General features: G+C 41.5%; 2 protein-coding genes across 6 annotated transcripts; one reads left to right on the top strand and one right to left on the bottom strand.

The window, feature by feature from the left end:
• The first annotated feature begins 5870 nt into the window (after positions 1 to 5870).
• Positions 5871 to 12225, top strand: LOC136518937 (protein FAR1-RELATED SEQUENCE 5-like). Of its 5 annotated transcripts, none has more exons than XM_066512642.1 (5): positions 5871 to 6513; positions 6844 to 6920; positions 8082 to 8344; positions 10338 to 10405; positions 10532 to 12225. In XM_066512642.1, the coding sequence occupies exon 5, from the start codon at positions 10542 to 10544 to the stop codon at positions 11862 to 11864; it is 1323 nt and encodes a 440-aa protein (XP_066368739.1). In that variant the 5' UTR covers positions 5871 to 6513; positions 6844 to 6920; positions 8082 to 8344; positions 10338 to 10405; positions 10532 to 10541; the 3' UTR covers positions 11865 to 12225. The 5 variants fall into 5 exon arrangements, with proteins under 5 accessions (XP_066368739.1, XP_066368847.1, XP_066368796.1 ...); XM_066512750.1 differs by having other exon boundaries at positions 7360 to 8344; XM_066512699.1 differs by having other exon boundaries at positions 6844 to 7621.
• A 1558-nt stretch (positions 12226 to 13783) lies between these two features.
• Positions 13784 to 14354, bottom strand: LOC136456599 (EG45-like domain containing protein). Its single transcript, XM_066456520.1, has 2 exons — positions 14216 to 14354; positions 13784 to 14088 (listed from the first exon to the last, which is right to left on the bottom strand). The coding sequence occupies exons 1-2, from the start codon at positions 14352 to 14354 to the stop codon at positions 13784 to 13786; spliced, it is 444 nt and encodes a 147-aa protein (XP_066312617.1).
• Positions 14355 to 16759: the final 2405 nt, after the last annotated feature.

Here is a 16759-nt window from a genome sequence, read left to right as displayed (position 1 = left end):
TTCGCGCCCAAATCGAGGGCGCTCAGCCGGTTCTCCAGGCTGATGCCCCCCGTCGCGCAGCGCCATAAAAGGATGGTGGGGGCTGGGGCACAAGACATGAGGTCACCGGTAGCCGCCAGCCCCACCCTAAAGTTCTTAACCCTAGAACGATCGAAAGGGGCGCTGTGAGCGGCGGGAAGCGCCATCACCTTCGCCGCCGCCACAGCACTACACCTACACTGTTGCTGCGTTCGTCGTCCTAGCAGGCGCCTGCACGGCTTCTCCTACTATAACTCCAGTGGCCATGTCGCGGTGGCGCCGTGGCCGTGACTATGCACGGCTTCTGCATACATGCAATTTTCAGGGAGCCTCATGAATCATGTTCTTTGCATGCTTTTCTATGATTGTTTTCATATTTGGATTCTTTCAATTTGCAATGGCAACCAAAAAGGTACTAGTGAGATGAGTAACTGATTTGTTGGTATAATGCCAGGAAGCTTGATCCCTTTGAATTGTGAACCTTTGACTGCAGATATACATGGATGCTTATAGAAAACGCCTAGGATGTCTAATTGACTCTGACTGTATTTTCATCTACGTAGTAGTCTATCTGGTTGCTTTAGTTCTCTACTGAAGTTTAGATTTGATTGTCTTTGAACAACTGTTTTTCTTATGCTTGCAGGTCCATAGCAACACAAAGATCAAGCACATATATTCAGCAAGGTTTCAACTGTCACTTCTCTGAACCTTCCTTTTATTTGTTTATGTGTCGTCAAGTATCTGTTTCCATATCTCAACAGTTTTTGGAAATGAAAGAACTTGACAGTACTTTGCTGTGCAAATGTTGAAGTTTGTAAAATGCCTTCAAATTCTTATTAAATTTTTAGTTAGGTGGATTATAAGTTTAACGGTTGTTGTCTCTTTCTATTGCCTAAGTTAATATTTATATTAAATTGGTTGATAATTTGTATGTGTGTTTGACTGTTGTTGTCTCTTTTTATTGCCTAAGTTAATATTTATATTAAATTGGTTGATAATTGTAATGATGGATTGTATATATTCTTGTGAATTGGACATGCAATGGTTGTTTATATAATGCTCTTGTGCTTGTGGTCAGATTTAAATTATATATATTCTGGTCAAATTTTAATTATATATGCACATATATATATGTTTTGGTTGAATTTGAATTATAAATTTATTTTTTTTGCAGAAAAAATTGACTGTAGGGACGGTTCTAGACTGAACTGTCCCTACAAATAGGTATTATAGGGGCAACTGGTACTACAGCCGCCTCTACAAATCAATTTTATAGAGGCGGCTGATGTTACTAGAGCCGCCCCCTATAAATAGATTTATAGGGACAGCTGGTAACACCAGCCGCCTCTACAAATCGATTTATAAGGACGCTCTGAAAACCGCCCCTACAAATACATGATTTATAGAGACGGTATGATAGAGGCGGCTGACCGAGCCACCTCTACAAAGCTTCACTAGCTGCCCCTAGAAACTATTCCTATAGTAGTGTGAAAGAATTACAAACAAGTTGTACGGGTAGGTATTAGAGGAACGTAGCGCCGAGATGGGCGGAGGCGGCAGCGCACGCCTACCTCTAGAAAGCGGTGCGGATCTCACCGAGGACGTGGAAGATGGCGGCGAGGAGACCGGGGACGGTTTACTTCTGGAGGAAGAGAGTGGGGAGAGGACAAAGTCCAAGTATCAGTTCCGGTCGTTCAAAAAAAAAACCTAACCTCAATGTGCTCTTTATAATTGCAGGATAACAGGAAGGTATAAATCGGCCGTCAATCGTGGGCAGGATAACTGAACAGTTCTTTTTTCAAAACACGCTCATACACACTGATCTTTATTTTACACTAACACTTCGATGTTTATAATTGCTGATGGACACTAACACACTATTTCATTTGTTTTTCTTAAAAGTATGGCTATTAAAACAATATTTTTTAGTGGATAGGAGAGAAATTAAAAGTGACAATTATGTCGCTAACCACTATACCACAACTCTTAGTGGTTACAAAAAAAAAATTCATAATTTTTCGAATGAAGTTGGATGAAGAGGAACTTTATATCAAAATTATAGAGCTCGATGAGATCTATAACTTTGTAGTTGATAAATTTTTTATTTAAAATAATTTATAGTTTCAAAATTTCATATTAAACTCATAGATTTTGAAATTCAAAATTTAGAATTTTGGAACGACATAAGACATTGACATGGTCTATGTCAAAGTTGCAATTATCAATATGATCTATACCTTTGTAGTAGACTTTTTTTTTATCTAAATCAATTATAGTACTAATAAATATTTGTTTCATTTTCTTGGATTTTAGAATTCAAAATTTAGAATTTCGAAAGCTAAGAAAATAAAATTGATACTTATGACTCTAAATGACCTCAGATAAAAAAAATATTAACTACAAAGTTATAGATCGTATTGATAACTATAACTTTTGTATAGACCATGTCTCCGTCCAAGATCATTCAAAAATTTTAAAATATAAAAATTTAGAAAAAATTATTCACTAAATAATTTCAAATAAAACTCGTCAACTAAAGTTGTAGATCTCAATGTGCTCTATAATTTTGATATAAAGTTTGTCTTCATTGCACATCATATGCAAAGTTATGATTTTTTTAGATAATTATTAAGGTTTGTGGTATAATAATCAAGGGCATAATTGTCACTCTTAACTTCTCTCTTCGGTTCTCTCTAAGAAAATATTATTTTAATAGACATAGTGACTAGGAGCCCATTACTACAGTTGAAGAATATCTTCTAGCAAAAACAGGTTGAGAATATCCATCGGCAAATACTAAGAATTGTTTGGGACTACTTCGCTCTAGTTTTTATGGCTTCGGCCCCGTTCGGCTTATCCCGTATTTAACTTGTTCGACTTCTTTTTTAGTCGAAACAGTATTTTTCTCGCACAATAATTCAGCCAGAACAGTGTTTTCAGCCAGTTTCAGCCAAAATTCTGCCAGCCGAACGGGGCCTTCGCTCCACCATGGAGCAGCTCCACTGTATAGTTTGTGGAGTAGGTGATACTGTTTGACACATAGCCCCCTCTAGGAATTGGTTGTTTTTATGTAAATGGTCTATTATATGTATGGTGATTTAAGTTTGTCCATTCAAGTAGTATCCAGAAAATAAATATTTTGGTTAAATAATTTCCATCATTCGGATACAAAAGCACACACCATGAATCAAAGCACACTGTTGCATCTACTACACACTAGCACATCAGCAGCTTGTTCAGATGGCTGGCTGGTTCGTGGATTATTACTGCTGATTGGTTTGATGTGAGAAAAAAATACTGTTCCGGCTAAAAATTAACGACCTTTTACGAGATCCAACAGTGAACCGAACAGGCTGTGGAGCTCCTGAAGCAGCGAAGAACGTCGCGCATAGCTACACTAGGCTTGCATGTGGCCTCCAACGGGACGTCCCGGGGCATGGTCAGCGCACCACCCGCGGGTCATGTCAATCTTGAGGCCATCGACTCTGTCCCAATGATGCAACGGTGCGGAAGGAGCTGTGGAGAAAGAACGAGTCGTTGTGAGTAATTATCCTACAATTCAATTAACACTACTAAAAAACTATATTTAGAACGGGTTTTTTTTAGGGGTGGCTCTACTATCAACCGCCCCTAGTGTGAGTGAGCTTAGGTCCCATAATTTCAGCCACCTCTATAAATGGCACAGTAGGGACGGCTGATGATACGAGTTGCCCCTACAAATGGGTCGATTTGTAGGGGCGGATTACTCACCAGCCGTCCACGGTGTTGCGATTTGTAGGGACGGCTCAATCACTAGCCCTCCCTACAAATCACACTTGTTCATCATTGATCATCATTAACAGTTGTGATTTTTCTTTTTAATCTCTGGGTAAAATTTGTAACTAGTTTTTCTTCCTCATACTAACTCTAAATATAATGATTTTTTCCTAAAATTTTCTAAAATCATGCCCTATCAAGTTATTGTGTTGATTTGATCATTCTTTTCGTTTGACAAAGTTTGAACAATTCAAATTTTCAAATTTAAAAAAATGACAAGTTCTAACAAAATTTTAAAACACCAAATGATTTCAGCTGAAAAAGTTATGAATATCAAAGATGTATAACTCATCAAGATCGACAACTTTTATTTTAGTTATTTCTTTATCTGACAAAGTGATAGTAAACATTGTTCATAAATCAACATGTCTCTCGTATAGTTCATAAAATTATAGGTGATATGTGAATTTATGAACAATATTTATTAACACTTTGTTAAATGAAGAAGTGATCAAAATAAAAGTTATAGATAGTGATAAGTTCAACAACTTTTATGTTCACGACTTTTGGAGTTGAAATCATTTAAGGTTTGAAAATCTTGTTTGAAGTTACCATTTATTGAAATTCAAAATTTGACCAGTTCAAATTTTATCAAATAAATAGATGATCAAAATAAAAGTTGTACATAGTGATGTGTTCAACAACTTTTATATTCATTACATTTACAGCTGAAATCATTTAGTAGTTGAAAATCAAGTTTGAAATTGTCATTTTCTAAAATTCAAAATTTAAATTGTCCAAAATTAGAGACAAAGATAGATGACCAGACTAAAATGATAGAGCATGATTTTAGAAAATTTGAGAAAAAAAACCATCACATCTGGAGTTAATACAAGATAGAAAAGCTAGTAATAAGTTTCAACCATAGATTAAAAAGAGAAATCATACTTGTTCATCATTGATCGTCATAAACAGTTGTGATTTTTCTTTTTATTCTCTGGGTAACATTTGTAACTAGTCTTTCTTCCTCATACTAACTCCAAATATGATGATTTTTTTCTAAAATTTTCTAAAATTATGCCCTATAAAGTTACTGTGTTTATTTAGTCATTCTTTTCCTTTGATAAAGTTTGAGCAATTCAAATTTTTAAATTTAAAAAAATTGACAAGTTCTAACAAGATTTTGAAACACCAAATAATTTTAGCTGAAAAAGTGATAAATACCAAAGATGTATAACTCATCAAGATCTACAACTTTTATTTTGGTTATTTCTTGATCTGACAAAGTGATAGTAAACATTGTTCACAAATCAACATGTCTCTCATATAGTTAATGAAACTATAAGTGATATGTGAATTTATGAACAATGTTTACTAAAACTTTGTCAAATAATGAAGTAACCAAAATAAAAGATAGTGATGAGTTCAACAACTTTTGTGTTCACGACTTTTATAGTTGAAATCATTTAAGGTTTCAAAATCTTATTTAAAGTTGTCATTTATTGAAATTCAAAATTTGAACTGTTCCAATTTTGTCAAATGAAAAGATAATCAAAATAAAGGTTGTAGATAGTGATGTGTTCAATAACTTTTATGTTCATGACTATCTTATTTGAAATCATTTAAGTTTTTAAAATCTCGTTTGGAGTTACCATTTATTGAAATTCAAAATTTGAACTTTTCAAATTTTGTCAAATGAAAAGATGACCAAAATATAAGTTGTATATCTTGATGAGTTCTACAACTTTGATATTTACAACATTTTTATTTTAGATCATTTTTTGTCTTAAAATTCAATTCGAAGTTCACAAATTCAAATTTTAAATTTTTTAAATATATTTTTTTATTTTACAAAATAAAATGTATCATTATATCTATATATATAAGCAAATAATTTTTTATGTGTACGAAAAAATATAGCAAATTATTTTTATTAGACTTATATATTTATATATATATTTACACATTTATAAAAAATATGTAGAAGTAGTATTTAAAAATATACGAAAATATTTATAGAATCGGCTAAATCAGAAACCGTGCCTATAAATGCACCCGCCCCTGCAAATAACCCTGAGTATAACACACACGGACAATCCAGCCGCCGCTTCCTCCACACCCCCTCTTCTGTTCGCTCTCAGCTGCTCCCTCTCCGCTGCTATCCCACCCGGTGGCCAGTGCTCTCTTCCTCGTGGAGGAGCTCGATTCTACAAGGAAGAGCTCGATCCGGTGAGGAGGGTCCCGGATCCGGCGGCTGAACCCCTGTTGTGTCCATTTATAATGGCACACGGTTAAAAGGCCTGAAAAAACGCCCTCCTCTCTCTCTCCCTCGGTCGCTCCCGAGGTGGCGGCGCCCTCTGCAGGCGGCGTGTTGTAGGCCCCTTCCCCTCCGCCCCCCACGCAGCTCAGCCTCCATGTCGAACTCCCCATCCAATCCTCGCCTCCTCCAGCTTCCTCGATTCCTCGTCTGCTCCTGGCCTCTACCATCCTTCCCTCAAGCGACCTCGCCATGCGTCCTGGCGGAGCTCGCATCAGGCAGGCCCGGCTCTAGCGCCCCGGCGTGGGCTCCCCTGGAGTGGCACGTCGACCTGGGCGGCTGACACCCGGCACGGTGGTGGCAGCGGCGACCTAGGGTTTTGCCTCTCCATCACCGGCCCATGACCGGATCCGGTGCCTCCATGGCTGGCCACCCAGCTGCGCTCAGCCGCCGCCCATCCGCAGCGGCACATCTATAGCATGGTGCGTCATCGCCTCCTCTCCCTCCCACCTCTTCTCCCTGCGTGCGCGTGCTGCACTAGGAGCCATGTAGGGTTCTAATTTCCCCAATTTTGCATATATATATGGATCTCGGTTCTATGATTCGTGGCTCCTATTTTTTTTCTCCAGTAAGATGTGAATGACTCTGCATCCCATGTGCTCGATGGAATGTCCATATGAGATGTGTTCAATACACACTATCATTTTTATAACCTGCATTTCATCTGCAGATGTAGTTGCAAGCTACTCCAGCAAAGGTGTACTGTCTTCAAATCTGAACTCTAAATTACTCAAGAATTTATTTGTTTGCAGATCATCTTCTACCTGTGGATATGCTGGAAGCCATGGGACAGCTCTTTTTATCTTCTTCCATGTATTGTTTTTGAAAGGTAAACTTGATGGATTGGCATCGCTCACATTTTAAGTCTAATATATCATATGTGCATGATGAGATTATTTTTTCCCTAATGGAATTAGTCATGCCAATATACATGGAAGGGACATATTCTAGCTATATGGTACAATTTTTGTTACTGTTCTGAAATTGGTTGGTTGCTCTGTCAGTTCCATATGTTATTTGGGGCTAAAACAAATCCAAGTTCTAGCTTTTCGAGTATAGGATAATAGTGGACGATTATCCAGTGGTGGAATGAAAATATTTACGGTTAAATCTGCATGCTTTGCTTTAAAAAAATCTATCACCTTTACCATGAATCATAGATGCCTATACATATGAACTAGGAATGAAACAACTGCAATATAGTGCCACTGCCATAGACAAGACAGTGTCGTGGCTTCCTCCATCATACTGATGGGTTTGTTATATAGCTTCAGAACAATAGAAGTGTGCTTTGCAAGCAACAGGCCAAGGAAATGGCAGTAAAATACAATCTAAAAAGATGCACCAAGGTAATATCTATTGACCACTTGAGGCTAAACCAGAGAGAAGCCTTTACAATATATATATGTTAGTACCTTGGGAGAAGCTTTTGGTTTAAACGCATAAACCTGCTCCACTAATATGATATGGAACGAAGGCGGCCAAAGTACCACATACTGCAGCTAAAGGACATGGAGATATGCAAAGACGGTATGAAATGCTACAAGCTTATATATGGTCACCTGCTGTCTTACTTCTAACCTAAATATATATTTATGTGCCCAGCCTTTCAATTGCCGCCTGGAACACATTTTGAAAGATTGACAAAGCTGCATGTGCTTATCTCTAGAAATCTTGTCTTCATAATAATAGCCCTGTTCGCTTGTCTTATAATCCGTACTTTTCAATTTGTTTTTTCAGCCGGAACCGTGTTTTTCTCTCACAATCAGCCGAAACAATGTTTCAACTTGTTTTTTCAGTGAAGCGAATGGGGCCAATATACTTATGTGCCCATAGCCTTACAATTTCTGTACCTACAAACCCATCCTTCATGGTTTAGTACCTTGCAAGCACTTACAGATTATTGTTTTTTACATGCCACCTAATTCAAGTGTACAACAAATTCGATATGTATGGAACATCTTTTAGTTAATTACTTCCTACATTTCAGTTGGGCTCCACGCGAGGAGAGGGCGTCCATGTCGCCCAAAATTCATACAGCCCTCTGGTCTCCGATCCAGCGGCTGAGCTGGCTTCGAGCCGATTAGCTTTGTCCTGCTTCTGCTTCTAATCCCAACATAAAAAATATCTACTCCGCCTTATCTCGTTGATTGTGCTCCCTCCCAGCATCCATGATTTTTCAGGTGCTTATAACTAGTGCACTTATTGAAGGCAAGCTGCTCCTTATCGGAAGTAAAAAAAAAAAAAACAGAGGTAAACTTTCAATAGAATCGTGTTTGGCTGTTTTCCATTTCCTATGGCGTTCACTATTTATGTTTGATCTCCTCAGTGGAAAGCACATTCCACCTAGTCATGTAAGTTGACATTGTGCTTGTCTGTGCAGTTTATTATACGCTAGTGCTCTACATTCCACTCTTGTACCATGCCTCAGTATATGCATGCAACACAAGTAATTTCAGTACATTAATACTAATTGTTTGTTACACTGCGTGAAAAACAGTTTTGTATATATTCTTGTGAATTAGACTTATAATGTTAGTTTATATAATGCTCTTGTGCTTTTGGTTAGATTTGAAATATATATATATATATATATATATATATATATATATATATATATATATATATATATATATATATATATATATTATATTATATTAGTCGAATTTGAATTGTAAATTTATTTTTTGTGTGGAAAAATGCACTGTAGGGGCGGCTGATGTTACCAGCCGGCCCTACAAATCGATTTGTAGAGACGGTATGGTAGGGCGGCTGGTCGAGCCGCCTCTACAAATCATTGCTGTAGTAGTGTAAAACTCTAAAAAATAAAATATTTTTTGAGGTGCTCCAGAAAAAACATGGAGTTGGCCACCAGCTCCACATTTTTCTTGGAGCGGAGTTTTTGAAGTTGAAGGTGTTTAGCAACACAAAGCTATAGCGGAGCTAAAAAAAATAGGAGCGGAGAAGTCCCAAACACTCCTTAACATTGAAAGATGTCCTTTAACAAATCTCTATCTCCTATAATCCTAAACCCCACTAACAGTCTATCTCGCAAAGTCATCCACATCAGCAGCCCACTAACACATACAATTATGGCACATATCTGTTCATGTAAGCTATCAACATAAGTAAACCACGTCATTCACTAATATGCGTTTATTTTTCCAGGTCAGCTTACCACAATCCACGAAGGGACTGTTTGGAATATGGGAAAACTTTCCCATTCCTATATTTTTCCTGTGAAATTCCTATTTGGTTCATGTGAAATTCATGTGTATTCCAAATAGGCCCTAAAATTTATTAGCGATTTTCGCAACAACGCGCAGGGTATGCTTCTAATTTATCATAAACACAAACACGCACTGTTACCCTATGTACACTCATGATGACTACTAAAGACTAGTTAGCATCACTTAAAAGATCGACAAAGTTACGGTAAACGATTGTTTGGGTCTTACGTGTACCCTTTGTAAATAAAAAAGCACATCCCCTAGCACTAAAAGAATAATTATGACCAAGTTATGCAGATCCTATTGGTTTAAATCTTACGTGTAATTGGTCCATCGGTTCCCTGATGTAGGCGTGATAAGCTCGCATGCAGCACAGACATAATCTTTCAAACTTTTTCTTTGCTACTAGTAATTGGTTAGAAATTCTCAAAAAGAAGTAATTAGTTAGAAGCATAAACAAATGTGGTCATATAACATGGCCAATAACAACCGTGTTATAGAGTGGCATGAGTACAGTGAAGCCATAAGCGTCAAGCACTCACGTGTATTAATTTTAGCTCTAGTACATATTAATTTTAGCTCTAGTACATATCATATCTTCCTTTGTAAATAGGACATAATCTTTGTTCTCAATGTAGATATATACAGGAATTTCATATATGACATAGCCACACAGGGTATTGCTCTTGCTCTGTGTGTTCCGTGTGCTTGTCTCTGCAACCGTTAAGGTAGCTGATGCACTAAAGTGTTAGTCTAAAATAAAGGTCAGTGTATATGAGCGTGTTTTGAAAAGAAAACTGTTCAGTTATATTTTGCGAAACCTGGATTCCAATGACGGCACCCGTGAAATTTGTTTTTTTTCTTTTGAGGAAAACCCGTGAAATTTGTTACTGATGCTTTGATCTCGGCATGTTTCTTTCTTGTTATCCTGCCCACGATTGATGGGAGGTTAGTTCATTTTCTGGAATGAACTGATACTTGGACTTTCTCCTCTCCCCACGATCTTCCTCCTGAAGTAAACCGTCGCCGGTTTCGACCCCGCCATCTTCCTCGTCCTCGGTGAGCCCCGCGCCGCTGTCCACAGGTACGCGCCGCCGCCGCCTCCACCCTCCGGCCGTCTCGGCGCTACATCTCTCTAATACCTATACTCTACTTGTTTGCGATTCTTTCATACGTACATATTTTTTTGCATGAACGACGATCTGCGTAGGCACGACGACATGGCACGGCCGCCGATCGACCGCGGCGAATCGGACGCTGTTCTCGAGCTTTGCCGCAGGAAAACCGAAACCGACTACGACTGCGAGTACTTCTACCACTACGAGTTGGACGGCGAGCGACGCCTGAAGAATCTCTTCTGGGCCGACACCGACTCCGGCATCGACGACATCATGGGCTACGGCGACGTCGTCGTGTTCGACACCACGTGCCGGACGAACAAGCACGGCGTGCCGTTCGTCCCCTTCGTCGGTCTGAGCCCCCACCGCACGCCCATCGTCCTCGGCTGCGGCGTCACCACGGATCAGTCCCTCGATTCCCTCGTCTGGCTGCTGCGCGCCTTCAAGCAGTCGAACCACTGCCGCCGAGACGGGCCCGCGTCCGTGATCACTGACGACAGCAACGCGGTGGCCGGAGCCATCAAGACGGTGTTCCCGGGGTCCAACCACCGCTTCTGCTCGTGGCACGTGGAGCAGGGCATCGAGGAGCACCTCCGCGGCTTGTCGGCGGCGCAGAACGAGTTCAGGGCCCTGATGTGCGACGACGCGTGCTCCCCGACGGCTTTCCAGGACCGGTGGTACGGCTTCATGGCGAAGCACCGGACGGCCGCGAACCTGCGCAGGCTGGACGCCATGTACGACAAGAGGGAGATGTGGGCTGCCGCCTTCGTCCACGACAAGTTCTTCCTCGGCATGGCGAACGACCAGAGGACCGAGTGCCTCACCACGGCGCTTCACACGGGCCTCCACGAGGGCATGTCGCTAACCGACCTGTGGCGACACGCCGACGCCTGCACCCACGCCCTGCGCGGGGACGTTGCCGCGCTCGACCACCAGGCCGCCATGTCCCGGCTGGCGCTCACCACCGAGCACCGGCGCCTGGAGGAGCGCGCCGCGCGCCTGTTCACGCCGGCCAACTTCTACCTCCTGCGCGAGGAGATCAAGATGCTGGGCAGCTTCGACGTCCTCGTTGAGACGCGAGGCCGCCATGCCGCATCCGGCGAGGTGCGCTACGCCGTGGGATTCAAGGAGCGCCGGGGCGTGGTCTTCGACGTCGAGCGCTCTGGCGATGATGTCCTCAAGTGCAGCTGCCAGAAGATGGAGCGCGACGGCCTCCCCTGCCGGCACATCTTTTGCGTGATGCGCCACGCTTCCATGTCGCAGATACCGGCCTGCTGCGCGCTGGGAAGGATGCAGCGGCGACTCGACGCCAAGTGCGAGAGGCTTGAGGAGATGAAGGACCTGGGGCGTCTGGTGTTCGACCTGGCGTCGGAGGACGCTAAAGAGTTCCAGGAAATCATGAAGTTCTTCCAAACCTGGCTGTGAGATAGGAATCGGTTCTGCCCCCCAATCTATCTGGAAGATACGAGTCGAGGCTCCGGTGCCGAAGCCGTAGAGGATGATGATGGCGCCGACGCGGAGAGTAGCACGCCGGTGGCAAAGAAGATCAAATTGTTCGACGACTGAGGTGAGGTGCGGCACGACAGATTTTCATGCAGACTGAGTGTGTTACAGGCATGCATCTAGTTAATTTTTTTTAGTCATCCTCTGAATGCAATGCCCCTTTTTTTCCTTGACTCTGCGCGAGATACCTTCTTAATGCAATGCCTCTTGGAGTCTTTCTTCAGGGACCGAGTTTTAATTTGTAGTTAATTTTTATTATAGTCGTCCTCTGAAATATAGTTTTTGTTTCATGGTGGGAAACATGTGCTGTGGCACTTACTGTCAGTGGCAGTGGCACTTCCATGGTTTTTTTCTTGACTCTGCGCAAGAAACCTTCTTAATGCAATGCCTCCGGAGGGGTGATTTGCAAACACGGGACTCGAAACATCGGTCATTTGCAGATTTGACACTAGACTTATGTTCATAGACGTAGATGGATCCATTTGTTATCCACCCGAGTGTCATCGTAGTAAAGGAGTCAATCTTCCGAGTGTCATTTTTGTAATTTTTTCGAGCCTTTCTTCAGGGATCTGAGTTTTATTTCTTTAATAACAAGGTCTGTCTCGGTGGGAAAAAATTTCAATACCACACCGTCGCATAGAACCTCCGTGCGACACCACCCTATCGTGTGATAGGACACCATTCAAAAATTATAACTGCTCGGCTCGATCACGCGGCACCGCTGATCGCCTTGCCTATAGGTGGGATCTGGAGGTTCTATGCCACAATGCCGCATAGAATTTTTTTTCCTGTGTCGGTGCAATGGCAAAATAAATCTTGCATTAAATTCATAATTTATCCAATATGGTCAGCATCATTTAAAGATTGACAGACACCATATGTGATTGTTTAGATCTTACGTGCATTTATGACTCTAAATACACCTCGTCTAGCTCTAAAACAATAATTATGATAAAATCATGAAAATGATATTGGTTCAAATTAATGTTACGTGCAATTGGTCCATCGATTCCCTGATGCATAGACGTGATAAGCTTGCATGTAGCACAACAGTCATAATCTTTCGACCTTTTCTTTGCTATAGTAATTGGTTAGAAGCAGAAACAAATATGGTCTTACAACATGTCCAACAACCGTTGTGAATATAGAGTGGCATGAGTGCAGTGAAGAAAGCCATAAACGTCAAGCACTTATATATTCTAGCTCTAGTACATATCATATCTTCCTTGTAAATAGAACAGACATCGTCTTTGTTCTCATTCTAGATATATATACAAGAATTTCATAGACAGCCACATAGGGCAATTGCTCTTGCCCCATTGTGTTCTGTGTTCTTGTGTCTGCAACCCTTTAAGGTAGCTGAGGTCCTAAAGGTAATCGTGAATCGTTGTTGACTATTTTCTTTCAAAAAAAAAAAAATTGGACGAAGTTTGTTCGATAACATAATTAACATCAATTGTTTGGATTCCATGCATGTGCCGCATTATATATGGCGAAAACCAACAGACCTTAACAGACAGAGTACAAATATATGCCAGCAAGCCGATACAGATCACTCTGTGGCATACACAGTATGTATCTACTTTTATTATACTATAAATTCAAATTTTCCTTTGGACCGTACAATATGGATTTGTTTCGAGCCCTAGCAGTAACTTCTGAAGATTGCAATATTAATTTAGCACTTGCTGGTACTATCGTGTTCGTCAGTCGTCACCGAGCTAGAGCTTGCTGAATTTAGACCCTGCAGTGTTCAAGACGATTAATAATTAATCATAAATTAGGACCGGCGGATGAGCAATAATGGATATGTAAGTTATGAGCAATAATGGATATGTAAGTTATGAGCAACACGCGGCGACGTCGTACTTGGTATATTCGATGTCTATCTTGCCGGCGTCGGGGTCGGCGATGACGGCGAAGGCCTCCTGCGAGAGGTCGATGGTGCCGCGGCACCCCGCCGGGCAGAGGTCGACGATCTTGACGGTGACGCTCCGGCCGGTGCAGGGGTGCGGCACGCCCTGGTTGGTGGCGCCGGTGCAGGTGACCACGTACCGGTCGCCGCAGGCCGCCCCGCCGTCCCAGAAGACCTCGCTCGCCGCCGCGATCGTCGTCCCCTCCGCTGCGTTCCCGAAGCACGCCGACGCTGCATTGCATCATCCACGCAGCGACGTTCGTTCATAAATGCTGCGAAGCAAGCTGCTAGTACTAGCATATGCATGCAGTGACAAATGAATATAATAGACCAGCATACAGCATGTACACGTACGTACGTGTGTAAGGAGGCGTGTAGAAAGTTGCAGTCCCTGAGATCCCGGCGACGGGCGACACTACCATCGTCGTCGCAAGGCCCGCCACAATTATTGCCAGGAAAACGACCAAGATTTCCTTGTTAGGCATCGTCACTGCCATCGACCGCGACCGTGTAACCAAGTGTATATGCTGAGGATGATGATCCTATATAGATGCTGCATACGAGTACAAGATAGCACGGAGCAAACACGCTTTTATAGGCAAGTAGCGTCGGAAAAGTACAAGGACGTGTGTGAGCATGCTGACGCGCGCCGTGACGACGCGGTACACCATATACGACCTTCCAAACGACCAGATCTCTAGCTAGTAGCTACACACTACAACTAGATACATGCACGCATGCAGTACATCTGTGTCCTTCTACTTGTTGGTTACTAAAAATAAGTTGAGCATCACAACTCGCGTGATTAATACGACAAGTTACGGTTCATGTATATAGCCTTGCAACTTGCTCTCGTGAAGTTGCAGGCCATCTTTCTTCTCGCGTGCCGGCTTGGCTTCTCCGCGAGAGCCTTACGTACGTGCAGTCGTGCACTGCCGGCCGGCCGTCGCCGGCAGATGCATGGATTATCGATCTGACCTCAACTAAGGGTTGATTAGCGATTAGCCGACTAGCACGGACTCGGACAAAAGTTTAAACGCGATTAAAGGCTGAATGCGTCTTTCTCTCTCGGCTGTATTGCCGCAAACAGATAGTTGTTTATGTCGGATGCTGTTGGTACCATCTAAAAGATGGTATATATACAAGATGAGCAATGTGGGATCAGCGAATTGGCATATTCATCAGATCTGAGTGCATCCTCTTGCTACCTGCACCTGCTAGGCTAGCTAGGAGTATCGATCTTCAAGTGGGTGGTGGCGCAGGGCGGCCGGCTGCATATGGGACAGCGTCGAGCATCTCCAACGCTATCTAAAAAAAAATACTCCTAAAAATAGGTTTTCCAACATTTACAAAACATATTAAAAGACATAAAAAAAGCTACAACTTCAACAGTTTCTAAAATCTCACGCCTAAAACATAAAAGGTAATTTTATATAAGAAATCCTAAACTATTTTTAAATCACACTAACCACTTTTATAATTTATTTATATATTTGCATCAGGAACTCTATCCTACTTTTTTTTCTTCCCCACGTCCTTCCACTTTCAGATTGGGGTGATCATACACGTGTGTAACTTGAGGCGTGTGGGGGTGGTTTTTTTCAAGTGCCAAAAGATTAGAAGATGTGTCAGGAAGTTGTTGGAGATGAGTTTTTTTTAATCTTGTCAAAAATTCTTGGATTGGAAGATGCTCAGCGAGTTGGCCGTCACAACTTTATTGGTGCGTGGCAGTGGCAGCAGGGCTTTACACAGTTAGCTCATTATTTTTAGTGAGAGACACACACGGTGCATTGTTTCTTTTTGCTGTTTAATGCTCACTATAGGTCCCAAGAATATATCAATTTTTATCCTAAGTTAAACTTTCTTAAGTTTGACCAATTTTACTAACATCTACAACATAAAAAATATAGTATGAAAAATTATTCTCAGAGAGTTTGACTTGGGATAAATCTTTGTCTTTTCTCTACATATAACATTTTAGTCAAATTTAAAAAGTTTGACTTAGGATAAATGTAGAAGTTGATTAATTCAAGGACAGAGGAAGTATATAGGCAAAAAATGATTCAAACTGTAAATTGATTTGTAATAACTTTGACCGCTTTAATTATGAGTAGTAAAGTAGGGGAATCTTTCTCTAGAAAAAATAAACCCAAGAGACTAGCTATATTGGAAAGAGCAATATACATTTGGTTTCAGTTAGGTTAAATCATATCCCTTTCATTTCTATCTTTACTAATTCTTTGCTCAAATTAATAGTAGTGAAACTCACATGGGGATTGCACTAGTCGACTCACAGAAGCTCGCTCGAAGCCCAAATTATCGACTTGAGCCTGCAAATTTCCATGTGTCTTTTGTGTTGCAGCTTTGCTATCTTACTTCCAAGCATATGCTATGCCATGACAGGTTGTAGCCTCGTCCAGGGTGTGACACCCTCCCCCAGCTGCACCCCTAGTTTGTTAATTTAGGTCCCGAGGCATACCACTCGCACTAGGACAAACTCTCTCTATTTCAAATTGTAAGTCGTTATGACTTTTTCTAGATACATAGCTTTTAATATGTATCTAGACATAATGTATATCTAGGTACATAGCAAAAGATATGTATCTTCAAAGGTTAGAAAGACTTATAATTTAGAATGGAGGGAGTAGAATCCAAGGTGGTTGGTGAGTCAGCAAGTGAGTAGTGACACAGCGACAAAGCAGTGATGTCCACGAGGAGTGCTATGCATGGGCGATGTCAAGTTGGGGCATCAAGGTGGCAAGACTAATGACACTCAGGGGTTGAGGCACCGGTAGCGTGAAAGTTGATGGTATGATGGTTAATGGTTCCGACAAGATTATTGGTGGGCATGCAAGGTCAAAGCAGCGATTGCTGGAAGTGGATATGGTATGACGAACCAGCA

The sequence above is a fragment of the Miscanthus floridulus genome, chromosome 1, assembly GCF_019320115.1.
Source record: "Miscanthus floridulus cultivar M001 chromosome 1, ASM1932011v1, whole genome shotgun sequence".
NCBI lineage: Eukaryota > Viridiplantae > Streptophyta > Magnoliopsida > Poales > Poaceae > Miscanthus > Miscanthus floridulus.
The sequence above is the reverse complement of the archived record's forward strand: the minus strand, read 5'-3'. Positions and strand labels throughout refer to the sequence as shown.

Coding starts and splice junctions, on each gene's coding strand:
- LOC136518937 (XM_066512642.1), top strand. CDS start 10,542: ATGGCACGGCCGCCGATCGACCGCGGCGAATCGGACGCTGTTCTCGAG.
- LOC136456599 (XM_066456520.1), bottom strand. CDS start 14,354: ATGGCAGTGACGATGCCTAACAAGGAAATCTTGGTCGTTTTCCTGGCA. Junction 14,089..14,215: donor CTACACGCCTCCTTACACAC/GTACGTACGTGT, acceptor GATGCAATGCAG/CGTCGGCGTGCTTCGGGAAC.